We start from the raw sequence: 24011 nt of genomic DNA on the forward strand, positions 1-24011 counted from the left end.
CCAGTCTGGACCCCACCCCCACCCCCACCCCTTACCCCGGACTCTGTAAACCCAGAGCAGGCGTTCAGGACCCCGGCTGTCCCGACGGACCACCGGGTGCCTCTACTGCTGCGACAAAGACGCAATTATGGTTTCCTCTTCCTCAGCCGCTTTCTGATGCCCTCTGCTCTTAAAGCACCCTCGACCGAATATTGTTCTCCCAGCTCTGCTCCAAGTCTAGAAACTTGTTTCCTCCTTTCCTCCTTAGAGTTAGAATTCTGTCAGGGACACACACACACACACACACAACAACAAAGTTAGTCCTTATCGATCATAATGCGCCCTTTGGACCTCCCTAAACCTTGGAGAGAGGGAGCAGGTGCAACAGATCATGATTAAGAGGCAAGGGTTAGGGTTTGTTTTGACTCCACCACTCACCACCACTATATCCCTGCCAGATTGCTTCCCTTCTGTGTTATGAGGATAATAACACCTACCTCTAACAGTTGTTTGTGAGAATTAGAGTCCTGTAGTAAGTGCTTAGAGGACAAATGAGGGGTACTCAATTTAAAGTGGCAACATATATTGAGCATTTCATGCGTGCTACTGGGATAAGGATCTTATCTTTAGAGTGAAAGGTATTTTATGGAAAACAGATTCAGAGAGGGTGGGTCACAGACTGAATGCATGGTGGTGCCAGGACTCAAAGTCAGATGATTCCAGAGTCCAGGCTTCTAACCACTTAACCTATAGTATTGCTATTGTTTTTGTAGCTGTTGATAAAATTATTGTTTCACATTTAATCTATTCCTGATTTTATCCTGGTCTCCAGTAGTTTCTAGATAATTCTTCTGAGAGTGAAAAAGTGGACTTGGAGTAGAGCCTCAGGGAAGAAAGGCCAGAACTTGCTCCTCAGGGGCAGAGCCTACCCTTAATCTAGTTCCTCCATAGTCCTGCCTACCCCAGGGCTGGGTACTCAGAGGGACATTTGTTAACCTTAATAAAATATTAAAAATTGCTCAAGCCAAAGCCTTGGAGTCATAACCTTGACTCCTCTCTTTGTAGCAAACTCCATATCTCAATTGGTAGACTGGACCTTCAAAACAGATCTAGTATCCTGCCCACTTCTTTCCCCATCCCAACTGCTCTCACCCTGGTCCTGTGCACCACTGTCTCCCCTGGACCATCACAACAGCCTCCTCTCTATCTCTATGCCCCCCTACCCCAGTGTCTGTCCCCCACAGGCAGCCAGAGGGAACTTTTGGACACCTGAGTCAAGTCACATCCCCCACCCCCTGCTTGGAGCCTTCCTGTAGCTCCATCTCACTCAGGGTGAACACCAAAGTCCATGCAGTGGCTTGCAGGCCCCTACAGATCTTTCCTGTCACCCTTCTGCCTTCATCTCCTCAGTAACGTCCTCCCTGCTTCCTCCCCTCCAGCTCCCTTGAAGTCCCTCAGGCTTACCAGGCATACTCCTCCCTGAGGGCTTTGCATGACTGTCCCCTTTATCAGGAATATTCTTCCCACAGACATCCATAGGGCTCCCTCATCTCCTTTGGGGCTTTATTCAAATGCTAGCTCCTCACTGGGGCCTCCCTGACTACCCTGGCTGCAATTGCCTGAATCCCTCATCTCCACTTGATTATTTCTTTATAGTAGGTATCATTTCTAACATGTCATTTATTTATTGTCTCCTTCACTCTAAAGTTCATAAGCTCCTCATGGGAAAGGATTTTTTTCTGTTCTGTTCACTGCTTTATCCACAGTGCCTAGAACAGGGCTTGGTGTATAATAGGTGTTTAATATATGGACCTGTAGAGTGACTAGATGTATAAAACTAGCCAGAGGGTCTGCTTGGGACTAAACGGTGGGGAGGGGAAAGGAGGATACTGGTAGAGGACTGGTCTGGTGGTTCAGGAAGGTGAGTGGATGGGGTGCATCAATGCAAATAAAGAACACAGGCTGAGACTTTGTCACAGACATTTCTTGGAGCCAATATCTCATGCCCCCCTCCCCTGATGACAAGGCTGGGTCTTTGGCCCCCATCCTTCCCCACTACTTCAGCCTGCACTGATGAGAACAATATTGAGGTCACAGACTGGCTTAGAATCAAGATCAGGAAGATTAATGTGGGAGTGCCTCCCCCAAGGCTGGGGGCCAAGCAGCCAATCCGAGGGGCAAGCAGCTGGGAAATTGGGTCTGGGGGCTCCAGGATCTGAGGTCTCCTGGCTCCCAGGGTCAGCCCTCCATGCACCCCTGACTTCAGGGTGATGAAGAGTAATCATGGATCAGAGGTGGGTATTTGCAGGGAGCAGGACCGGGAGACCTGGGAGAGGCGGTGCTGGGAGGTGGGAGCCAGGGAACCATCCCCCAGCCCCCACCACTTCATCCGCAGATCCCACAGCACCTTACAGCACTCTGGTCCCCCTGTCCCACCCCTCCCCAAAACGAGGTAGGTTAAGAATGGAGCTTCCCCCCGCCCACCACGGAAGGGAGGAGACCGAGGCACAGAGAGGGGGATGGGGACCCAGGCTGCCCCAGCCCCCAGTCCCTCCGCCCTCAGCTCTGGTGGGTCTGACAGTGATGAGAGCTGGGCAGAGTGGGGATGGGAGGGACACCCCCCCCTTTTCTCTCACCCATCCCAGGGTCTGGTTGAGAGAGCTGAATCTCACAGGTTCCGGATGTAATAAATAGTTAATAATTTAAAGGAAGTGACAGAAGGATCCATCCCTCTGGCCCCCTTGACCTATACCTTGAACCCCTACAAGGCCATCCAAGTCTGGGTAATGAAGAAAGGTAAGTGCATATTTCCAGGTGCTTGGGACCAGATACAGGTCCCAAGCCCATACAATACTGAGATTGTCTTGTTCCAAGACCTTGATCCCCCCATGCGAGCCATCAGATCTGAGGTACTCTGGGAGTCCCAATCCACTCGGGTGAAGAGACTGTGGAATCCCCCTTCCCCAAGAAGAACGGTCTCAGAGTGCTGTGAAACAAGATTTCAAACTTTCTGAAGTGCCCCAGAACTTTGAGATGGAAGAGAAGGGGTTAACAGAGGGGCAGAACATAAAAGGCTTGGACAGGGCTAAGACTGAAAAGCCAGGAGAGAGAGAGAGAGAGAGAGAGAGAGAGAGAGAGAAAGAGAGAGAGAGAGAGAGAGAGAGAGAGAGAGGGAGTGAGTGTGTGTGTGTGTGTGTGTGTGTGTGTGTGTGTGTGTGTGTGTGTGTGTGCGCACGGGCACACATTTTGTACCAGCAGAGCCATAGCTAGCTGCCTCTGTGCAACTTAGAAAAATGTACACCTTCCTCTGAGGGCACAGCATGGCCAGCCCCACTCACCACCTTGTCTGTGTGCCTTTGTTTAGTGAACAGCCTGCACAATTGTCTATGGTAATGCTGAGTCCTAGAGATGGGAGCAGGGGAGCACTTGGATGGTCCTGGAATCCAAGAATATTAGTCAAAATGGTTTTTTCCCCTAGGGTAAAGGGGTAGTTCTGCAGGATGCTGCAACCTTGGGACTAGAATTCCAGAGTCTGGAAACTTGGGGTCTCAGGGGCCTATGTACGGCAGGATTCAAGGGGCAGGAGATCTCAGGGGATGCTCAAGCTGGACCTGGAGAATATCAGGCTAGAGAGGTCTGAATCCAAAGAAATCTGGAATCTGAAGATGCTAGGTTCCTGGGGCACCTTGGATCTGACTGTCTCTGGCATGGAGGGACCAAGGTCTTGGGTCAGGGACAATCTCAATATTATGCAGGCTTGAGCCCTGAATTGGGGGGGGGGTGTCAGTGGCACCTCAGGGCCTTGGATCCAGTGCTCCTAAAGCACCTTGGGCCACTCAGGGGCTGGGGGCATCAAGGAGTCAGAGGTCTGAGTGGCCATGAACATCTTCTGGGAGATGAGCTTTCAGCCTTTAGGAGATTGGGGATCTGTGGGTACAAAGAAGTTAAAGATTCCAGGACATTCTGGGGCTTGAAATTGAGTCCAAGGAGAGTTGGAAAAGGGCCATCTGAGGGTTTGGGACCAGTGTCTTGGGACCTGAGGTGTTGGTGACCTTCAGTTCTACATCTGGGGGTACCAGGCACCTCAGAGTCCTATATATGAGATCCAAAGCTCCTTGGAACACTGGCCTGGTATGGGTGTGTCTACAGAGGTCTTTGATCCCTGGCTCCCAAAGCATCTTGATCTGAATTCTGGATCTTGGGTGGTGAGTGTGGGGGAGAAGGGCTCTAAGATGGGTCTTCCAAGTCCTTTGGGTAAGAGAACATCCATTTGAGCACATCCAAGGACTCAGGATATCTTAAGACTTGGCATCTAAAAAGTCCTGGGGCTACAAGAACATCTCAGACACAGGTACCCCAGGTTTTAGGTGAGCATTCAGGAACCACTTGGGGTGATTCTGGGTCCTATAGTCTCAAGATCTGGGTGTAATTGTATACAGGCAGGGTCAGGTACTGGCAACTCCTGACTAACTCTGGGGCTGTAATCTGAGGGTTCATGGTGCCAGGCATGACTGGGTCTAGGTTGGTAATTTAAACAAGGAGTCAGGATTCAGGGTCCTGCACTCTCAGGAATCCGTGTGCTCCCCTGCCTGCCTGAGGTGGAGTCTGGGAATCCCTGGGTCTCCTCAGTCTAGGTCAGAGGGGTTGGGGGTGGAGAACGGGGACTCCAGAACTCAGGATGCCTGGGACCTCTTGGACAGACATCCCAATGAAGCTGGGTCTAGGGTCTCTCAGTCCTAGATTTGGGGTCCAGGTTCCAGGTCTGGGGTTTCTCAATCCAAACTCAAGCTCCAAGATCCAAGTGTGCCTAGGTTTGGGTTTGGGGTCTGAACAGAGTCCGGGGTCCTAGACCCTCAATTTTGGGTCCTCAGTCTGGCTACCGGACCCACCAGGCCTTCCTCACCGTGCCGCCTCCTCGTGGCGACCCCCGCAGCCGGCGCAGCCGCATCGCGCCGCGACCCAGTGGCATGCGCGCAGGGGTGCGTAGCAGCAGAGGCAGGGAACGGCGAGGGAGAGCGCGGCCAGCGCCGCCCAGCGCGCGGCGGGGCGCGGGTGGCCAGGCTCGCAGGCGCACGGGTCCGAGAAGTCGCCCTCGGCGTCCGACAGGCAGTGGTAGAGCAAGCTTTCGGCGCACCACAGGCAGCTGAGCCGGCGAACCAGCAAGCGACCCGGGTCCGGGGCCTCGGCGCAGCGGCCGCCACGCCCATCCGCACGACGACGGAAGAGCGCGCGGCAGTGCACGCAGCGCGCTGCCTCCTCCGCCTCCGGGGAGGCCTTGGCCGGCGCTGGGACCGGGCCGGGGCCTGGGGGTGGGCGAGCAGGGGGCGCTGGGGGCGCAGCCTCAGTGAGAGGGGCGGGTAGGGCCCCAGGGGGCCCCAGGGCTGCGCCCCTCAGCGCTCCGGTTTTGGCGAAGCGCACGACACAGGTGGACAGGGCGAGAGGCGCAGGCGGCCCGGCGCGCCGGTAATCCTCGTAGCCGCGGCCGCCCCAGCCCGGGCCCCCTGCCCCGGCCAGGGGCTCTGAAGGCTCCGGAATCCCCGTGAAAGGTAGGAGTGGAGGGAAGCTCTGCGGAACGAAGGGACAGGAGAATAGGTTAGTGGGGTCTGTGATCCCCAACATTCCACCACCATCCATTCCGTACTTAGAAGATCCGAAATTCTAAAGACCCAGCCACAGTCCTCATTCATCCTAGGATCCTGTCCTGGGTTCCTGACTGCGTGGGTCTGGTATTCAGACTTCTATTACTCCAGCCCACTCCTCTCCCAAAGACAGAGGAAATCTAGAGACCGACAGAAGAATCCAGGAACCAAGCCCACACACCTTAAGGACCCAGTGGTCCAGGCTCTCAGTCTTGCCCTCTAAAGATCCGAGATCCCAGCCCCCAGCCCCCTCTACTCTCAGATTTGGGAGTTCTGGACCCCAGCTATCTCCTCCTTTAGGACGCGAGAGTCTGGTCCCCAGATCCTTTTTACCCCTTTAGATACCAAGCCCCACCCTCGTGAGTTAAACAGTCTAAAGCACTTCTTCCATTTGTACCAGCAACCCGCTAATGTGCTCAAAGTCGTCCCCTAAACCCCTCTGGAATTCAGAACTTTCCAATCTCCAAGAGCGCAGGAGACGCAGGAAGTCCTCACCCAACCTTCGGAAGAACCAAGGCCTCCAAGCTCCCCCGCCATGTCAGGTCAGCCATCCAGTAGGATCTGTTCGTGGTTTCTCACCCCTCTTCTGCCTCAGCTCCCGCCCACTTCGGGACTCCAGCGCGCCCTGCCCCATCCCAGGCCCCATTCCACCCTGAGCCCCAGACTTCTGCTGGGGTCGGAGGTCGCACCTGAGCAGACGAGCGGCGGCGCTGGGGGGGCGTGGCTGGCCCGAAGCCCGAAGCTGACTCCACCGTGACGATGGGGGCCGCCGTGGCGGTGGGAGGTGTCTCCTGGCGGCTGTGACTGGAGGAGGAGTCGCTATCCACGTGGGACTGGGGGAGATTGGCGGCCTCAGAGCCGGGACCCCTGGCACAGCCGATGCCCTTACACAGACCCCCTCCCATTGTGAGCGAGGGCTCTGCGGCCAGACAGGCCTGGGTTCAAGCCCCGGCTCTGCCACTGACTGGTTGTGTGACCTCCGTCAAGTGAGCTCATCTCTCTGAGTCTCAGTTTCCTCCTCTGTAAAATGAGGATCATAATAGTGTCTATTCATAAGGATGTGGTTAGGACCCACTGTAAAGGGCAGAATACATGCCTGAAGTACAGGAAGAGCTAGAAATGGTTAGGGTTGTTATTATTTGACCCCCTCTTCTTATCTGCTCAGCTCACCAACCTACAGAACATCAAATCATCCTCCCTTCTCAGAATCCCTTTTCAATGGCCATCAGTTGCCTTCCTGCCTCATTGGGGGAATTTCTACCCACCTGGAATGCTTTCCTTCCCATCCAAACCAAGCTCTGGCCTTTACAAGCTGAAACATCACTTCTCAGACCCTCAGTTTCCTTTCTGTAACTTGGGAATCATTCCTACCTCATCCACTTACTATCTTCAGTAAACATTCATTGAGCACCCACGACATGCCAGGCTCACAAAGGCCATTGTGAGGATGTGAGATGAAGCAGGGAAAACACAGCTTCTTTCCTGAGTAAGTGCTCATTAAGTGGGACCTGTCTCTGTGACTTCTGTAGACCCACTGGCATCTCCCACTACCCTGGGAATCCTCCTTTTCTGCCCAGGGAACCAGTTCTGTTCCTCCAAGTGTTCTCCCACTGTTCCCAGCAAGTGCCAAATTGAATCCGACATTACGTGCAATTATTCATTCAATCAATTTATTCAACACATATTTACTGAACACTTACTGTATACCAGGCACTGTTTTAAGCATTAAAGATGCAGCAAGAAAGCAACAAAAAGATCTTTGCCCTCCTGGAGCTGACATTCTAGCATGGCAGATGGACAGTAAAGTAATAGATAAGAAAACTGTCTATTGGGAAAGGAAATAGGGAAAATAATCTTAGAAGATGGGGGAAAATTAGAGCAGAATAAGAAACCCTGGGAGACTGCAACTTTAAACAGGTTACTCAGGGAGGCCCTTACTGAAAAGGCGATATGTGAGTAAAGCCCTAAGGAAATAAGCCAGGTGGAAATATGGGGAAGAGTGTTTTAAGACAGAAGGCTGGTCAGTACAAAGGCCCTGAGACAGGAAAGTGCCTGCCCTTCTGGAGTAAGAGTGAGGAGGCCAGTGTGAGCATGAGGAAGAGTAACTGGAGGCCAGATGGTGTGGGATCTTCTGAATCACTCTGAGGACTTTGTCCTTTACCGTGAGTGAGATGGAGCCTGGTAGGATTCTGAGTGGGGGATGACCATGAGCTGACTTAGATGTTAATAAGGTCCCTCTGGCTAGCTGTGGAGAAAAGAGCTGGGGAAGGCAATTGATGATGAGAAGCTGATGAGATGGTCCAGCTGGGAGATGAGGCTGGACTGTAACCAGGTTAGAGGCACATTTTGAGCATTTTGAAAGTGGAGCCAATACTTGCTGACAGATTAGATGAGGGACATAAAAAAAGGAGAGGAGTCAAGGATGGCTCCAAAGTTTGTACCTCCTAGTGAGTAACTAGGAGGATGGATTTCCCATTAATTTGTTCATCCATTTACTTCCAATATTGATTCATTTTATACTGTACCTTAATTTTTTTTCTGCCTTTTCACACTAGAATTGAAGCTCCACAAGAAAAGGGACTTTGTTTTGTTCACTGATGTATCCCCAGTGCTTAAAACACGACTTTGTTGAAGGTGTTCAATAAATACCCTTGAATGAATGTGTAAATCATGATAGAACAGAAAAACTGGAATAATTGGGATTGAAATTGACACAAATAGTTTGGGCCCCAATTTTTGTCCCAGCAAGTGGCATGGTGCTGGATACACAGTAGGTGCTCAAGAATGTTTGTAGGGTAGAAATAAACCCCTGCCCTCCCAGCAGAGCTGCACCTGGAGACTCACCGTCAGAGGGCAGGGAGTCTCTGCGGTGTCCTGGGAAGGGGAGGAGGAAGAGGAGGAGGAGGAGGGGGTGAGCGAGCCTGGGGCAGGGAGAGAGGCAGACAGTGAGTTCCTTGGGCCCATCTTCCCCCACCCCTCCACCCTAGCCCCCAGTGCCCACCAACTGGGCCACTCACCTCGACCCAGTGCGGCCAGCGCAGCCAGCAGGCTCTTCTGGAATTCATCAGCCTCTGCAGGACTCTGAAACGTCAGCCCAAACTTGCAGTCACCCAGGCTCCAGTGATGGAAGATGGGGTTCACCTTGTTGTAAACCAAGCCTGGCCTCAGGGTACACTCCAAGGTGGTCTGAGAGGGTAGGAGGGGGCCAGGTCAGACATTCCCTTCCAGCCATGCCCGTGACTTCCCCTCAACCCCAGGCTCTATGCCAAAGCACCCCACAAACCTCATTTCTCAATCCTAGGTGTATCCTTGAACACTGACCAACACCCCAGTACCACTCAGTTTTATTGAGCACACCTCTGACAGACCAGTTTTTTTCCCAAACCCCCGATCTCTACATTTTCTTAACACCCCCCTCTCATATCTCAATAGGAATCTCAAATTTTATTGAATGTCTCAAAGAATTAGTTCACCTTCTGATAGCCCAATGTCTCCCATTTGGCCCAACAGTACTCCCCAAACTTCATTACACAGCTCAAAATATTATTGTTAGTCCCCTTCTGATGTCTTGTAATCTCCCAAAAGACTACCTGCAAGTTCTTATCAAACACCCACAGCCTTGCCCTCAGATGCCAGTCAGCACCCGAGGTGTTCCCTTGTATCCTTGTCCAGCATCACTTTATTCCTTCACACCATTTCAAATCTCCCCTACACTGTTCCTTCCAACTCCTGTTCTGAAAGACAACCCTACCCCAAGCCTTTTCAAACCATCCAAATCTTTCTACTACATCCTCAGCTGAAACGTCAACATTCTTCTTCCAAATCATGCCAGTCAGCCCAGAATATTCCTGACCAACCCATAATAGGATTGTAAACCGTATTTGACACTTTCAGATGGCCCCCTACCAAATGCCTCCATATACTTAGGGCAGATAGGGGCTAGTGGTGTCAGATCCTCGTAGTGAGGATCTCTGAGCAAGATGGAGCCACGGGGAGGGCTCTGAGCAGAGGAGAGATGTGATCTGAGTCAGGTGTTAGCACAGCCCCTGTGGAACAGACTGAGGTTGGGGGAGGGAGCAGGAGCAGGGCAAGGACACCAGTGAGGAGGCTGCTGTGACAGTCCAGCAGGCAATGGCAGTGGACAGGACCTGCTTAATACCCCCAATAGACCCTGAAACGCCCAACTCTTATCCAGAAGACAGATATTCACTTCCAACTCCATCCCACAGCCCCAGTTTGATTCGAGCTGGGAGATGACCTGACCTCACCTCTGCATTCCCAGCCCCATTCCCCTACTTCCCCACGCCCCCACCCTACCCCCACGCCCCAGGGTGGCTCACTTTCTGGTCCCGAAGGCGCTCCCCGTGGATGACGTAGTGCCCCTGGCGGGCCCCCCCCTCGGGCCTGGCCCCTCGGACCCGACATACGCTCACCTGGCTGAGGCCCCCGCCCCCCACAGGCAGCCAGCCCCCACTGGAGTCATCTCGGGCCATCACCACGGCTCGGACCCGAACCATGTACCTGGAGGAGGTGGGAGGACAAGGACAACATGGTCAGTGAGCGCCAACCCTGCTCTCCTATTCAGTGTCCCCCCAACCTTCATCTCCCCTCTTCATTTCTCTCAGCTGGATCTCCGGCACCCTTAGCCACCTCCTCCCCCATGCCCACCTTCTCCCCCCATGCCCACCTTCTTCCACCATGGCTTCTTTCTTCCTCTGGCCCTCTCTCTTCTACCATGCCTACCTTCTTCTCCATATCTACCATTTTTCTCCATCCCCACCTCTCCTCCCTTTCCCCATCTTTCCCATCCCCACCCCCATAGCTTCGCTCTTCCACTTCCCTTCCTCCTCCTGCTCATCCCCTATCAACCCTGTCTCCTTCTCCTCCCTCAGCACGTACCCACAGCCCCACCCATCGTCCCCCTCACAGCTGGGTGCCTGCGCATATGTATTTTCTTAGAGCCCTTCAACTCAGCTCCAGTCCCCCCTACACTGCCTCCGCACCCTGCCGCCCAGGCCACTGGCTGGGTGAGAAACCCAGGCTCTCTTCCCCCCCACCCCTTCCCGGATTTATGAATGAGACCGGATGCAAAGCTCACTGAGTCACCCGGCAACGGGAGATGGGCAGGGAACAGGGAGAGAACCAGAAATGGCCAGATACAGGCCAAAAGGGAGATGGAGGCAGAGGAAGCCAGAAACAGGCGACCGAGACACCAGAGAGCATTTCATTCACAAAAATCAAGCCTGCTCCCTCAGGCCCCTGCCGAGGAAAGGCAAGGGGGAGAGATTGGCGGGGCCGGGGGTTGGGGTTTGATCCCTCCTCCTCCCCCTCCCCGCCCCAGCATCCTTCAGAACCATCTTACCCCGCCCCCTGGCTCAGGGGACGCAGCCCTCCGCCCAGTAATCGGGATCAGCGTCCAACTCCTCACTACCACCTAGCGCAGGGAACCTGGTGCCCCAGCCTTAGGGACCCAGGCAAAGAGCTCTAGCCCCTTCCCCCACCTGCAGGCTGCCGGGTTTCCCCAGCACTTGGGGAGGGGAAGGGGCGGCCGCAGCGCCCCCAGCCCCCTTTTCTCAATGGGATGGGATTTTGTGAATGAGCAGTCACGTGACGCTGCTTCCTTTGTCCGCCCGCCTACCCCGACAACAGGTGAAGCAGAGAAAGAGGGCTGGGGTCCCCCTCAAGGCCTACTGGGATGGGACGCTGGGATTTCTAGGTGCCCTACGCTCCCCACATGTCTGTTTTCCGGGGGGAGTGGTCCTTAGAGTTCCTCAATGGTGGGGGTCCAGTACGGAATTTTATGAATGGGGCGTCCTCGGAGGAAGGCCAGGCCCCCCAAATGGAGACTGGTACCCCAAATGGCTGCCGCACATTTTGGGGGCCCCCACCCCCTTGTCCTTCCAGCCAGGGTCTGGGGGGCGCCTGGGTGGGCATGGGCCGCAGCGGAGTCCTGGCCACCCCCTCACCGTGACAGGCGGTCTGTCAGCCCCCGCCCCTTCGCCCCCCTTGGCACCTGCCTGGGAGGCTCCGGCCGGGCTCCGAGCGGCGGCGACGTGGCCTCCTCCTCCTCCTCCTGTTTGCTCCGGCTCCCTCGCTGGTTCCGGCGGCGCTAGAGACGGGTACCGGGAGCCGGGGCGAGGGGGGAGGGAGGGGGAACCTGGAAGATGGGTGGGGGGGAGGGGGCGGCTTGGGGGAGGGGTAAGCGCGAGGCAGGCGCACTTGCCCGCTGGGTCCTAGAGCCCGGCATTGACATCGCGAACAGCCCCCCAACCCCCATTTTTTCAGGCTCCAGAAAGGATCCCCTACTTTCCCACCCATCGGCGCCACCGGTCCCTGAGGATGTGGGGAAGGGGTCCGGGATACGGCTTGGTCTCAATGTTCTAAAGAGGCCAGGGTCTACGTTTTGGGTACTAAATAGGAGGGGCTGGGTGCCTGGCTGGGTTCAAAAAGGGGTGGGGCGAGAACGGAGCGTTCGCAAGGGGGCGGGGTCGGAGGGCCTAAGGAAGGAGAGGGTGAGGACGCCGAAGGCGCGGACAAGCGCGTGCGTCACGGAAAGGGCGGGTCCACGGTGGAAGGGCATTCTGGGCGGGCCCGAGGCAGGAGAGGGTCTTGGGAAGACAGGTGGCGAAGTCCTAAAGGGGCGGAGCTTCTAAGTAAACTGTCTTTAGGGGCCGGACGACCGAGAGTTTCAAAAGGGAGGAGCTACGTAGCAGTGTTCGTAATGGGCGGGGCTTCAGGAGAGGGAATAACGAGGGGTGGGGTATTTAAAAGGGGAGGGGCTAAGAAAAACGTTCTAAAGGGGTGGGGCCTAGGACTCCAAGGCCTGGGGGCGGGGAAGAAGACTTGGGAGTATTTCAAGAGGAGATCCAGGTTCGTAAAGGGCCGTGCTCGAGCTGGCTCACAGGAGGGCGGGGCCTCGAGCCCGGGGGCGGGGCCTAGATCTCGGGGTCCACCCTCGCTGTCTCGCCCACTTGCCTTCACCCGCACCCCCGTTCTTTTCGGTTATTTTCTGCTACGGCCGTTCCCCGCCCTGCCCTGGGCCCAGGGGGCCGCGGTCTGAACTTGGGTCTGCTGGAGGAGTCGGTAAGGGGTATCCTCTGCGCGAAGGAGGAGCCAGGGCGGAGCTTGGGGAAAGGGGTGGGGCCTGAGTGTGAGGCCTGCAGCTCGCCTAGGAGCGGGAAATAAATTTTTGAGTGAAGCCTAGGAAGAGGGCGGGACCCAAGTGATCAACAGACAGAGAGGGATCTGAGGGTTAGAGGTGAGGACTGAGGGGTTAGCATGACAAGAATACCTGGCATTTACTAGGTGGAGGTGGGGGCCAGACCTGGGGCGGGGGCTATGTGCGGAGGCCCAATTCCCTGACAATTGGGAGCGGGACCAGAGGGCGGGGGCGGGGCCTGGCCTGGCCCTCTGAAGCCTCCGAGTCGAGGGAGAGAAGCTTGAACTCCTTTTAGGCCTTATAGGCTACAGACCATACCATCATGAGTGATGTGGCCTGACTGACAGTAGAGTAGGCAAGACCTGTGTCTTGGAGCCTAGAGACTCGAGATGTGGCCGAAGTGTAGGGATGTGATCTGAAGGACCAGCCAGGGAGACAGAGACCGAACCTTAGTATCCTAAAAGGATAGGGGACCAAGTGTCTGAACAGCAGCTGTATGGTACCTTGGGATAGAAGGTGTGAACGTCAAGAGTCAGGCAACAGAAATGTGGCTAGAGACTAGTAGTGCCTGAGTGGATTTTGGAGGGCAAGGGCGGGGGTCTGTGCGGACGGATAGAGCCAAATACAGGCAGCCTCTTGGGGTCCCCACAACCCTGGCAGGTTGACTGGTGGAAGTTTTTCTGCCACAGTACCCGACCTCCGTCAGAAATGGGGAACGTGCAGTCGGAGCCGTCCGCGGGCGGGGGCTCCCGAAAAGAGCATGCCTCGGACCGCTCCTCCGACTCCCGCCGGACATCCCTGGTGGAGCCTGAGGTGACCCCCTCCTCCCCGGCCATGCGCCTGGCTCGCGGGCTGGGCGTCTGGTTCCCTGGCAGCTCCGCGCCCCCGGGACTCCTGGTACCCCCGGTACCCCCGGAGCCCCAGGCCTCACCCTCACCCCTGCCCCTGACCTTAGACCTGCCCTCGCCAGTGACTCCCCCTTCAGAGGAGGCGGCTGCGGCCGCAGTCTCCACACCACCCCCGCCCCCCGTGGGGACCCTGCTGCCCGCGCCGTCTAAGTGGCGAAAACCCCCGGGCACTCCGGTGCCCCGGATCCGCAGTCTGCTGGAGGCGAGCCATCGAGGCCAGGGCGACCCTCCGAGCCTCCGTCCGCTGCTGCCGCCGCCCCGGCAACTAACCAAAGAGGACCCCGACCCCGTCCCGAGGGCCCCATCCCCAACTTTGCCGCCCTTGGAGCCACGGAAGCCGCCACTACCGCCACCTTCCGACCGGCAGCCCCCGGACCGCAGAATCACTCCTGCTTTGGCCACACCCGCCGCAGCCCCTACAGAAAGCCAGGCCAGGCACGGCAGCGAGGGCCAGACCCCCGGCGGAGCCCGCAGAGGGGCATCTCCCCAAGCAGGAGAAGGCGAAATGGCCCGGCCTGTGGCCTCTGAGCCTGGCCTGAGCCTGCTGTGTAAAGTCACCTTCAGTTCAGGGCCCCCTTTGCTCCCTGCGGCAGTGTCGAGTTCCTTAGCGGCCAAAGCCCCACTCGGAGGCGGCGGAGGCGGAGGGCTATTCGCCTCCGCCTCGGGCGCCATCTCTTACGCTGAGGTCCTGAAGCAGGGACCCCTGGCTCCTGGGGACACTAGCCCCTCGGGAGAGGTCCCTCGCGGTACTCAGAAAGCAGAGGGCGGTGATGGAGACGGCGAGGGGTGTTCTGGACTCCCCTCGGCGCCTGCGTCCCAAAGCCGGACGCTCCCGCCGCCACCGTACACCACCTTCCCAGGTTCGAAGCCCAAATTTGACTGGGTGAGCCCACCCGATGGCCCTGAACGCCACTTCCGCTTCAATGGAACTGGCGGAGGCGTAGGGGCGCCCCGACGGCGCGCAGCCACGCTCTCCGGGCCCTGGGGCCTCCCGCCGCCTTCGCCAGAGCAGATGCATCCAGCTACCGAGCCCCGAAGGCCCGCACCCGCCTTGCTGGCGCCGCCTATGTTCATCTTCCCGGCGCCTACCAATGGTGAGCCTGTGCGCCCCGGACTTCCCGGGCCACAGGAGTTGCTGCCGCCGCCGCCGCCGCCGCCCACGCCACCACCCACGCCGCCTCCAGCGCCGCCTCCCATACCGCAGCCGCCCGTGCTCCAGCCAACGCCGCTGCCCGTGGCGCCCCCACCCACCGCAGGCGCTGGCAACTTGGAGCCGGCCGTGGCTCCCGCCCCGGCTCCTGCTCTGCCCCTCGCCTTGGTTGCTGACCAGGCCCCGGCCCCAGCCCCGGCTCCAGTTTCCACCACCGCCGAAACATCGCCGCCTGCGCCCACGCCCACCAAGTCCCGCAACCGCCGGAACAAGGGTCCCCGCGCAGCCCGCGCAGCCCGCGCCGCGCCCCCTGAGGTTGGCGCGCCTGGAAGTGGTCCTCGCGAACGTATTGCAGCTACAGTGACTGACAGCGCTGGTGGAGCGGGTGGTAGCAGCGGGGCTCCTCCGGCAGGGACGTCTAACTCGGGTGCCCCGCGCCACTGGCCACCCTTCCAGGTGCTTAACTCTTGTCCCTGCAAGTGTTACTGTCGCCACCAGCCACGCCATCGCCGCCTGCCACGCAACGTGTCTGCCTGGTGAGGGGAGATCGGGGAGTAGGGAGGGGAGGGCATACCCTTCCAAATCCTAAACCTGACTTTCCTGGAGTGTCCCATTCAACCCTTTGATGTCCTGACCTCAGCTGACTCTAGACCCTTTAGTTGCATGTCAAACCCAGCTAAGCTCCAATCCTTCAGGACCAAGAGGGGCCTTGATACCATACTGACCCCTGACAGAGAACACCGTGGCCCACCGTGGCCCAGCCCCTTAGTATCCAGACCACCAAGTTAACTCTTGGCCCTCTTGTTACTCTCTGGAACCATCAGGGGGGATAGCTGGTCCCACCTGGCCTGACCCTATTCACCTCCCTGACCCTGTCCTAAGGGAATCAAGAAGGACCATGTCCCAAGTTCTTCAGGGATGGGAGGGGAAATGATGGTCTCCTGGAACCAAATGGTATAAACGCAGGCCTCCAGTGGAAGCCCCAAGCTTAGTCCCTCAGGCTCCTGACTCCTCCACCCTTTGACATGTTCTCCTGACTCTGAGATTCAAGGTTTTGACCACCAGAGGGCACTGATGTCCCAGTCCTTGTGCTGCAGTAGTTACTCCCTCAGATCCAGGGGATACACTGCTTGCTCGTTATCTCCTCTTCACCCTTGAATCTCAGGATCCAGTCATCAGGGTCTGATCTGTCTGACCCTGGCTCCTGAGGACCCTGAATCACTGGGAGACTCTCTGCCCTGGAACCTCTGGGGCTCAGCTGGGGCCTGGAGCGAGGGGTTGGGGGAGCCACTATCACCAACCCTCAGTCCCTTTCCTAAGTTTAAGTGGATACAGCCCTGCCCTAAACTGCCTTTGGGATATTCAGATATGGTCCCTTATAGAGATGGAGAAAGTGGAGCCTAGAAGGGATAAGGACCACATAGCCAGGCCCTGATGACTCTACCCTCTTCCTAGGCTGAGCACACCCACCAACCACCTGAGTGAACCACCCTGGGTCGCCACCATCAAGCTAGCTGGCTCCCTGGTAGCCGGGCTGGAGCACTACGATTTGCAGGCTACCCATTCCAACTAAGTGTAGTCTGCTCAGTGTCCTCTGCTTTCCCCTCCTTGACAATAAAATAACCATCCAGATGCCTAGATGCCTGTCAGTTATGGTCTAAGGGTTGGAGGGGTGGGGCAGGGCAGGGGCCTCCATGAAAGCACCACATCCTGGAAACAGTTAAGAAGGCTGGACCCAGATAGCAGTAACGGAGGTTCCATTCATCCAGCATGTGGACTGATGGGCCCAGGGGTGAGATGTTCTTATTTCCCTTAATACGATCAGCCCCATTTCCAAGCTGACCTGGTGTCAAGTTCAGGGGTTCAGAACCAATCACTCTGGAAAGCAGGAATGATCATTCCCATTTTACAGCTGGGGAAACTGACTCTGGAAGGCTTTCTTAAAAATCCCATATCCCACAAGTGGCTCAGCCAGATTTGGACTGTCTTAACACACCTCAAGAACTTCAAGGCAGGAAACATAGGCTGTGGAGGTGCAGGTCATAAGTCACAGCACTGGCTCAGAAGGGCGGGAACCAAGGCAAGTCCATGCCAGGACCCATGCCTTTCATTCCACAGAAGTCTCAAACTGGCAGCCCACAGACGGGTTCCATCTCTCATGTCATTTTAAAAAACTGGTTTAATTCATTGCAAACATTTTTTTAAAATTGGGATACTTCACTGAAACATTCTGGTGCCTTGCCTTCCTATGTGTCCACAGCTGGCTGCAACAGTCCCTCTATCCAGGGCCTGCGCTCTTTCCCAGGCCACAGTACCACTGGGCCCGTGCAGAGGGGGCATCTCGGTTTGAAACCTTGAGCAATGGCTGCTGGAGAGACGCCGACCCAGGGTTATCTCAGACCCCCTAGGGCCCCAAACTTCCAAGTTCTCGTAGATAAGACTTTATGTCCCCACCATTCCACTCGGGGAGACAAGGGCCTAAGAGAGAAAATGTCAATCCACCTTTATTGGAGGAAACCCTGCACTGCATCTGCTTTAAATAATGCAAACCCTGCCCACCCCAGTGCCTGGCAGGCTCAGACGATCATCTCCAGCTGCCGGGCATACTCGATGACCTGTTTGGCCAGCTCCGTGGAGGGGATGGTGGTATCTTCCGGCTTTTGCTGCTGGCTGGCAAAGCTGTAGTAGTTGTTGACACCCAGGACCCATCCTCGCTGCAAGAAGGGAGGGATGAAAAATGGATAGGGTGATCACACAGGCTCCCTCCCCACCACAGAGCCAGCACTTACCCCGGTGGGCCCTGGCTCAGTGTCCTCACCAACCCCACTCTACCTGCACAACCCTAGGCAAGTAACTTCTCCTCTCTGTGCTTCAGTTTCTCCATGTTTGAGATGGGGACCCTAATCACACACCTCTCTGGGTCTGCAGTGAGCATTCAGGGAACCAAAAGTGCTGAGAATAGTGTTTGGCCCAGAGTAAACACTAAATATCGGCTGTCCCCATCGCTCAAGTTGAATTTCACCTCTTCCAGTCTGATCTCGACCCTCAGCCACCAGGGCTACTGCACCCCATACCTCGTTATCTTCAAGGACACTGCTTCTGCACAAATATGGACCAAAGGAAGTGAAGTCTTGTGGGGAAAAGCTGCAACCTCTAAGGACTTCCGATTAGGACAACCACCCACATGTACTAAGCCTCCACCTCCACCTGGTGCCAGGTGCTGTGCTAAGCTCACTCCACATGTTCATTTCTAGCCCCTTTCTACATATAGGAAAACTGAAGCTCACAGAAGTTCAGCGACTTGCCTGAGGTTACACAACTGGATTCAAACCTGGGCAGTCTTGCTCCAGTGTCCCCCAGGCCACCCCACCCTGCTGTTAGTGAGTGCACCCCTGGCACCATGGCTCCTTGCCCTGCACCCCAGCCACCTTCTTGGCGTAGTCCGTCATCTTTTTGGGTGTGTTGAAGAAGAGGATCCGGGTGGCCTCAGTGAAGAGGATTTTTTCATAGGCTTTCTCGATGCACCCAGCGATCTCGTCCCTGGGGGCAGATGAGGATCTCATTACTAAGCACAGACAACTCTCCAGGCCCTGTCCTCTTAGGCCTGACATGTATAAGCTCCTTCAGTTCAGCACTGATGGCTGGATAATATGTTACTTGCCCCCATTTAACCAATCAAGGCTCAGAGAGGAGGGCAGCTGGACTAGAGTTACAAAGCAAGGGCCACAGTCAGGCCCTCACTCAGATCTCTGGGACTCCTGGGCCCACACTCTGAATCCCACTCTGAATCCCACTCCCAGCCACGAGGACTTGAGGCTGTCTGGAACCCAGCCTGGGATTCACATAGGGATCTCTTCACATCACACCCTCCCTACAAGATCCGATCCCAAGGGGGTTCCCTGCACCCCTATTAAGAGGTCAACGATGAAGCAGAAAAACAGCAAGGCATCAAGTCACTGAAACGGGACAAGGAGTTTGCTCTGGGGAAAAACCATTGACAGGGACGAGTGTATCCGTTTCTGAGGCATTTTCTCTCTTATGCCAAGTGGTAGGTATACGGGCGCTCATCATATCACCCCCTGTTCATTTTCAAGCCAAAAACACTCCAAAGAAGGGGAAACCAAGGTCCCACAGTTTAGGTGACCTGAGGTGAAGCCACGTGACTTGTGGAGCAGGGTCTCCCTCTGCTGTGCGCCAAGCCCACGCTCAGGGTCTGGTGTACCTGGGCACACACATACACAGCCCAATGTGAGGTGAGGGCTGTCACCCTCATCTCATGACCAGTTTCAGTTCACAGAAAAGGAGAACTCCTGTGCCCAGCCTCCCCAGATCACAAGTGGCCAGAATGAGATTCCAATTCAGGGCTATCTGACTCGAGTCCAAGCTTCTTTTGAACTCCACAGGGCCCTGGCCCCCCACGCACCTGATAGTGTCAAGCAGGATGTCGATGAAGAAGGTATAGCTCTCAGCAGGGATGTTGCCTTTGGCCAGGAACACCTTATTGTAGCTGCCCTCCATCAGGTACTGGAGAGGACAGGGTAGGGAAAAAGAGAGGGTGAGGAAGAGGGAGCACAGGGCCCGACCCACTGAGGCCTCACCAGACTCCCAGTGCCTCCACCATCCCCACTCTGCAGAACACCCTTTGCCATACAGTAACCCATTTCCCACGCAGACTGGGTCCTATTCTTCCAGGAAGCCCTTCCAGGTCCTCTCTCTCTCTCTCTCTCTCTCTCTCTCTCTCACTCTCTCTCTCTCACTCTTTCTCTCTCTCTCAAGACTGCCCTGGGAGAGTACCTAATCATCTCATCTATTTTTCAATCACAAGAGGGAGAAAGAGCTCGAGCCAACCCAACCTCATTCCTCCACATCTTTGCCCAAGCTGTGCTGCCCATCACAGCTGCCCCTCTCCCATCGTCTCCCCACAGTGAAATCCTCCCGAGAGACGGCAGCTGTAGAAACTACTTCTTAACCTTAGGTACTAAAGCTCTTCCTTGGCCCTGCTCACCTTCTCCCAGAAACCGTCCTCCTTGCTGTCCCTCAGACACATCAGGCGTGTTTCTGCCCTGGGCCCTTGGTCTGGCTGCTCCCTCTATCTGAATCATTCTCACTGAGATGATCACGTAGCTGGATTCTCCACCCCTTTCCAATCTTTCTTAAATTCCACTTTTTTCAGCAAAGCCTTCCCTGACCACTCTTACAAAAAAATCACCCCTGCCCCCGACTCTCCACCCTTCTTCCTGCTTTATTTTTCTCCATAGCATTTCACATCTTACAAACCATACAGGTTACTTCATCTTTTTATTCACTGTCTGCTTCCTCACCTGAATGTCATCTCACAAGATCAGAGATTTTATCTGTTTTGTTCATTGTACATTCTGAAAGCCAACCACAGCACCTGGTAGCCAGCTGGGGCTCAATATTTGTAGGACAAATGAGCAAATGAGTCCATAGGCTGAAAGATGGGTGAACCCTGCCTACTTCTCCAGGAAACCCTCCCAAACGTCTGTCCCCACACTACTCCCTTTAGCCAGGCCCTCCCCTCCCCCTTCCTCAGCCTCACTTGCTCCAGGGACACTGGATGCTTGATGTATACATTGGTCTGGATGTCCTTGGCAGGTAGCCGCTCCAACTCTGTGTGGAACTCAGCCACCCGGTTCTGGGACAGCAGGAAGAGAAGGTTGAGGCCCAAGAGCTGGTGCATGTAGGCCGACTCGGGGAGCTGTTCCCTGTGGAACAGGGTGGGGAACCAACATAAGGAGATCTTAGGAACTGACCAAGTCCCCAGCTCTAGGCTCCAGGGACCCTACGAACGCCCTGTGCTCTCACCTGGGAAGAGTATCAGGTGCTAAGTTTTCGGATGGAAATGAGGCCCAGAGAGACATGAAGAAGTCACAAGCATATGGGCCCCAGAAAGTGACCTCGTTTCAGTAAAGAGACTCAGCCTTAGTTTCTCCAACTGTATAATAGGTATCACCACAGTATCCATCTCAGAGGTGGGTTAAATGAATAAGGGTTAAGTAAATTAAATGATTTAATCCAGGTAAAATGGTTAAAACAGTACCTGACCTAAATGAATACTGTGTAAGTATTAACTATGATTATGGCATTAAGAATCACCACCCTCACTTTATGGGGGAAACTGAGGCTTAGGGAGATGAAGCCATTTGCCCAAGACTACATAATCAGGAAGTGGCAACATTAGTTTCAAACTCAGGTTTGTCTGGCTTCTGATGTCAAATTCTTAACCATTAATCCATGCAGGCACCATTCAGTTATGAAACCATTCAGCTTTATATTCAAGACACAGCCCAGGAGTCCCTGCTCTGGGCCTGGCTCCATGCTAGGTAGTGCTGGGACACAGCAGTGACCAAGGCAGTTCTGCCTTTAGAAGACGCACAGTCCAGTGGGAGAGACAGGGAGGCACAAACAGAGGGGACACAGCTCATACAGCACTGGAGGCCACAGGAAAGAACCAGGTCTGAAACCTGAGGGCTATGGAGAGCCATAACAGGTTCTAAGCAGATGACCAACATGGTCAAATTTCAGTGTCACAAAGGTCCTACTGGCTGCCATGGAGGGATGAATCTGATGGGGCAAGGCTGGGGCTGAGGTGGGTAACAGGTGATGGTGGCTATACTGCAGAGTAGAAACTTAAAAGAGCAGCCATGTAACCCCCCCTACCCTCCCCCACACACCAAATCAGGGGCAGGGCTCATCCTCACTTGTAATCGAAGTAGTAGCATTTAAGCTGGGCCATGTACCGCTCGAAGGAGGGGATGTCCTTGCGTAGGATACTCCATTGGGCCCCGATCTCCAGTATGTCACCTGCAGGTAACAGGGGAAGCTCTCAGGAGGTGACTATGGTCCCAACCCGACCGCTACTACTGCCATTCCTGCCACAGCCCCCAGCCGATAACTCCCCACCAACCCCAGTGACACTCACGCGCCAGAATGAGCTGCTGTTTGGTCAGTTTGGTCCCTGTGGTTGGCAGGAAATTGAGCTCCAACAGAACCAGCTGACAAAGAGAGTAGGGGAAGGAAGGAAAGCAGATGGGACTTCAAGTACAGGTTACTTACCTCTCTCTAGGCTTTGATTTTCCCACCTAGAAAATGGGGCTAATCATCATCCCTGACTCATAAGATTGTTACTGAGTATTAAAGGAGTCAGTCCTCATAAAGAACTCAGATCAGGGCCTGGGCACATGACGAGTGTTCACTGAAGATGACCTCAGACTACAAGTATTAACAGGACCACTGGGGAAACAGGAGACACACTCCGTGCCTGACTCGATGGAATCAAAGGGGTGGGAGGACGCTAGCACCTTCAGTTCTTTGGCAATCCTTTCCCACACTTTACTGGGTTAGGCCCAGCTACCCCAGCCCATCTACACCAGGGAGGAAGAGGGGCTAACCTCTCCCCATAGCTCAATGCAGACATCATCCCTAATCATATACACTCCCTTAGCAACTTGACCCAACCGACTGTATTCACACTCTTTCCCAAACACACTTGGCCTGAAGCACCCCGAGCTCCATTCTGGTCCTCTACTGTAAGAATATTTTTCTAGGTTCAGTTCTGCCCTCACAACTTGGCTGGGCCCCTCTCCCCAAAGATGCATCCCTAAGCTCCAGATCTCTCGAACCCCAGTTTGGCCTGGTCTTAACCACGCACCCCATCATCTCAGCCTCCTTCCATCACCCTGTCCAGACCTCATTTCCCCCTTGGTGTCGCCCAGAACCCTCAATCAGAAAAACTCCAACACCCGCTTCCTGCCACTCCAGGCAGCTAGGCCTTCAAGCACCAAAAATTTAACCTCTCACTCGGCTGTGCCAGACCCACTCCTTCCATCACCCTCCCACCATGGGGCTGCATTTGGTCCGTTCCAGGCCCTCTCACTATTTCACTCCTCCAAGCCCGCATTTTGGCTGTTCCGAATCCTTCACCCTGTTGGGTCGCCCAGCCAGCCTTGGTCCGCGGCCTCCCCCTGGGCCCGGAACTCGGCTGGGTCTGGACCCCTCGAAACGCCCGCGTCCAACCCCTACCTTGAGACGGCCCAGCTCTTCCCCGCACTTGCTAAGATTGGGGCTTTTACGGTTCCACTCGCCCTTGAGTTGCTCGTACATGCCGGCCGCGGCCTGCAGGACTGCGCCCGAGGCCGCCGCAGTCCCGGAGCTCGAGGCGCCCGCCGCCCCGTTCACCGCCGCCGCCGCCATCTTCCGTGATGCGGCAAACCGCCGGCCCAATTTACGGCAGCAACGCCTACAGCTGCTCGCCCGGCGGAAGGGGGGCCGGGAGGAGGAGCCCAAAGCCGAGGGCGTGGCTGCGACTGCCCGCCTCCGCCCGCCGCGACTAGTGTTCAGTCGCTCTCGGGTAGGTGCCCTCGGAGCCCGGCGCTTAATAAACATGCCAGTCGGAGCTCCGCCTCTGCTGTCACTCAAGATGGTGACCGGAAGTCGTCTGCTGCCCTAACTGAAAATGGCGGTGGTTGCAACGCTTTTCCACCTCCCGTTATCAACATGGCCGCCCCGGCTTCAGCCTGGGGTTTCAGGACTCTACGTTTGTCTTGAAGATTTCTACCTTTGCAGCGACTCTTCTAAACCAAGAGGTGGCGATGGTGGAGTCGTTCGCGTAGCTGTCTTAGTCCCACGTTATAGACAGGCTTTGAGAGGCTGCGTAAACTTCCAAGAGACTAACAGCTGAGATTTGACCCTGCGTCTTTCTCTCTAGTCTCTCGGTGCATTCTTCCACATTTTCTCCAAGCGTGTACAAGTATTCACAAACTTTGCAAAAATCATCCAGTCCTAATGGCTTTAAATGCCACATTTAACTGCCATATGCCATCTGTCTTTGGTAATCAGGCAATCTGATCATCTTGCTCAGTTTCCTTCTGTTTCTATCTGATTTAGGATTAATATAAGGAATGGACGTTGAATTTTAGAAAAAGCTTTTTCAGGCACCTATTTATGTAATCATACATGTTGGCACACCTGAGCCTGTTTCTTCACCTGTGGAGTGGGGATAATGATAGAATTTTCCTGATAGAACATCATGAATATTACTTGATAATCCAAGAAAAGGGATCTGCTATGGACTGAATGTGTTCCCCACAAATCCCTATGCTGGAACCTAATCCCCAATATAATGGTATCAGGAGGTGGGACCTTTGGGAGGTGAT

At 55.3% G+C, this 24011-nt stretch overlaps 3 protein-coding genes across 12 annotated transcripts; 1 reads left to right on the forward strand and 2 right to left on the reverse strand.

Annotated features, from left to right (window-relative positions):
* Positions 1-1942: 1942 nt before the first annotated feature.
* On the reverse strand, positions 1943-12122 carry SPRED3 (sprouty related EVH1 domain containing 3). Of its 7 annotated transcripts, none has more exons than XM_074369732.1 (6): positions 11632-12108; positions 10052-10139; positions 8636-8804; positions 8463-8539; positions 6308-6451; positions 1943-5544 (listed from the first exon to the last, which is right to left on the reverse strand). In XM_074369732.1, the coding sequence occupies exons 1-6, from the start codon at positions 11934-11936 to the stop codon at positions 4879-4881; spliced, it is 1449 nt and encodes a 482-aa protein (XP_074225833.1). In that variant the 5' UTR covers positions 11937-12108; the 3' UTR covers positions 1943-4878. The 7 variants fall into 7 exon arrangements, with proteins under 7 accessions (XP_074225833.1, XP_074225832.1, XP_074225837.1 ...); XM_074369731.1 differs by having other exon boundaries at positions 9959-10139; positions 11632-12100; XM_074369736.1 differs by having other exon boundaries at positions 11636-11773.
* GGN (gametogenetin) lies at positions 11609-16473 on the forward strand. 4 transcript variants are annotated; one of them, XM_074369730.1, is made up of 3 exons: positions 11609-11737; positions 13467-15371; positions 16291-16473. In XM_074369730.1, exons 2-3 carry the CDS (start codon positions 13486-13488, stop codon positions 16406-16408), a joined length of 2004 nt encoding a protein of 667 aa, XP_074225831.1. In that variant the 5' UTR covers positions 11609-11737; positions 13467-13485; the 3' UTR covers positions 16409-16473. The 4 variants fall into 4 exon arrangements, with proteins under 4 accessions (XP_074225831.1, XP_074225828.1, XP_074225829.1 ...); XM_074369727.1 differs by lacking the exon at positions 11609-11737 and adding an exon at positions 12132-12488; XM_074369728.1 differs by lacking the exon at positions 11609-11737 and adding an exon at positions 12533-12701.
* Positions 16474-17314: 841 nt separating this feature from the next.
* On the reverse strand, positions 17315-23256 carry PSMD8 (proteasome 26S subunit, non-ATPase 8). The gene is made up of 7 exons (XM_010963473.3): positions 22879-23256; positions 21779-21851; positions 21558-21660; positions 20396-20561; positions 19259-19359; positions 18264-18375; positions 17315-17549 (listed from the first exon to the last, which is right to left on the reverse strand). Exons 1-7 carry the CDS (start codon positions 23239-23241, stop codon positions 17412-17414), a joined length of 1056 nt encoding a protein of 351 aa, XP_010961775.2. The 5' UTR covers positions 23242-23256; the 3' UTR covers positions 17315-17411.
* Positions 23257-24011: the final 755 nt, after the last annotated feature.

Source organism: Camelus bactrianus, chromosome 9, assembly GCF_048773025.1.
Source record: "Camelus bactrianus isolate YW-2024 breed Bactrian camel chromosome 9, ASM4877302v1, whole genome shotgun sequence".
Classification (NCBI taxonomy): domain Eukaryota; kingdom Metazoa; phylum Chordata; class Mammalia; order Artiodactyla; family Camelidae; genus Camelus; species Camelus bactrianus.

Excerpts from the sequence above, each read along its gene's own strand:
- SPRED3 (XM_074369731.1), bottom strand. The coding sequence starts at position 11,936 with ATGGGTGGGAAAGTAGGGGATCCTTTCTGGAGCCTGAAAAAATGGGGG. Across the intron at positions 10,140-11,631 it reads GGCCGGAGCCTCCCAGGCAG|GTACATGGTTCGGGTCCGAG; the intron begins GTGCCAAGGGGG and ends CACCTCCTCCAG. Across the intron at positions 8,805-9,958 it reads AGCGCCTTCGGGACCAGAAA|ACCACCTTGGAGTGTACCCT; the intron begins GTGAGCCACCCT and ends CTACCCTCTCAG.
- GGN (XM_074369727.1), top strand. The coding sequence starts at position 12,340 with ATGGGCGGGGCTTCAGGAGAGGGAATAACGAGGGGTGGGGTATTTAAA. Across the intron at positions 12,489-13,466 it reads TATTTCAAGAGGAGATCCAG|TACCCGACCTCCGTCAGAAA; the intron begins GTTCGTAAAGGG and ends TTTCTGCCACAG. Across the intron at positions 15,372-16,290 it reads CCACGCAACGTGTCTGCCTG|GCTGAGCACACCCACCAACC; the intron begins GTGAGGGGAGAT and ends CCCTCTTCCTAG.
- PSMD8 (XM_010963473.3), bottom strand. The coding sequence starts at position 23,241 with ATGTTTATTAAGCGCCGGGCTCCGAGGGCACCTACCCGAGAGCGACTG. Across the intron at positions 21,661-21,778 it reads ACAGCAGCTCATTCTGGCGC|GTGACATACTGGAGATCGGG; the intron begins GTGAGTGTCACT and ends TGTTACCTGCAG. Across the intron at positions 19,360-20,395 it reads ATCCAGTGTCCCTGGAGCAA|TACCTGATGGAGGGCAGCTA; the intron begins GTGAGGCTGAGG and ends TGTCCTCTCCAG.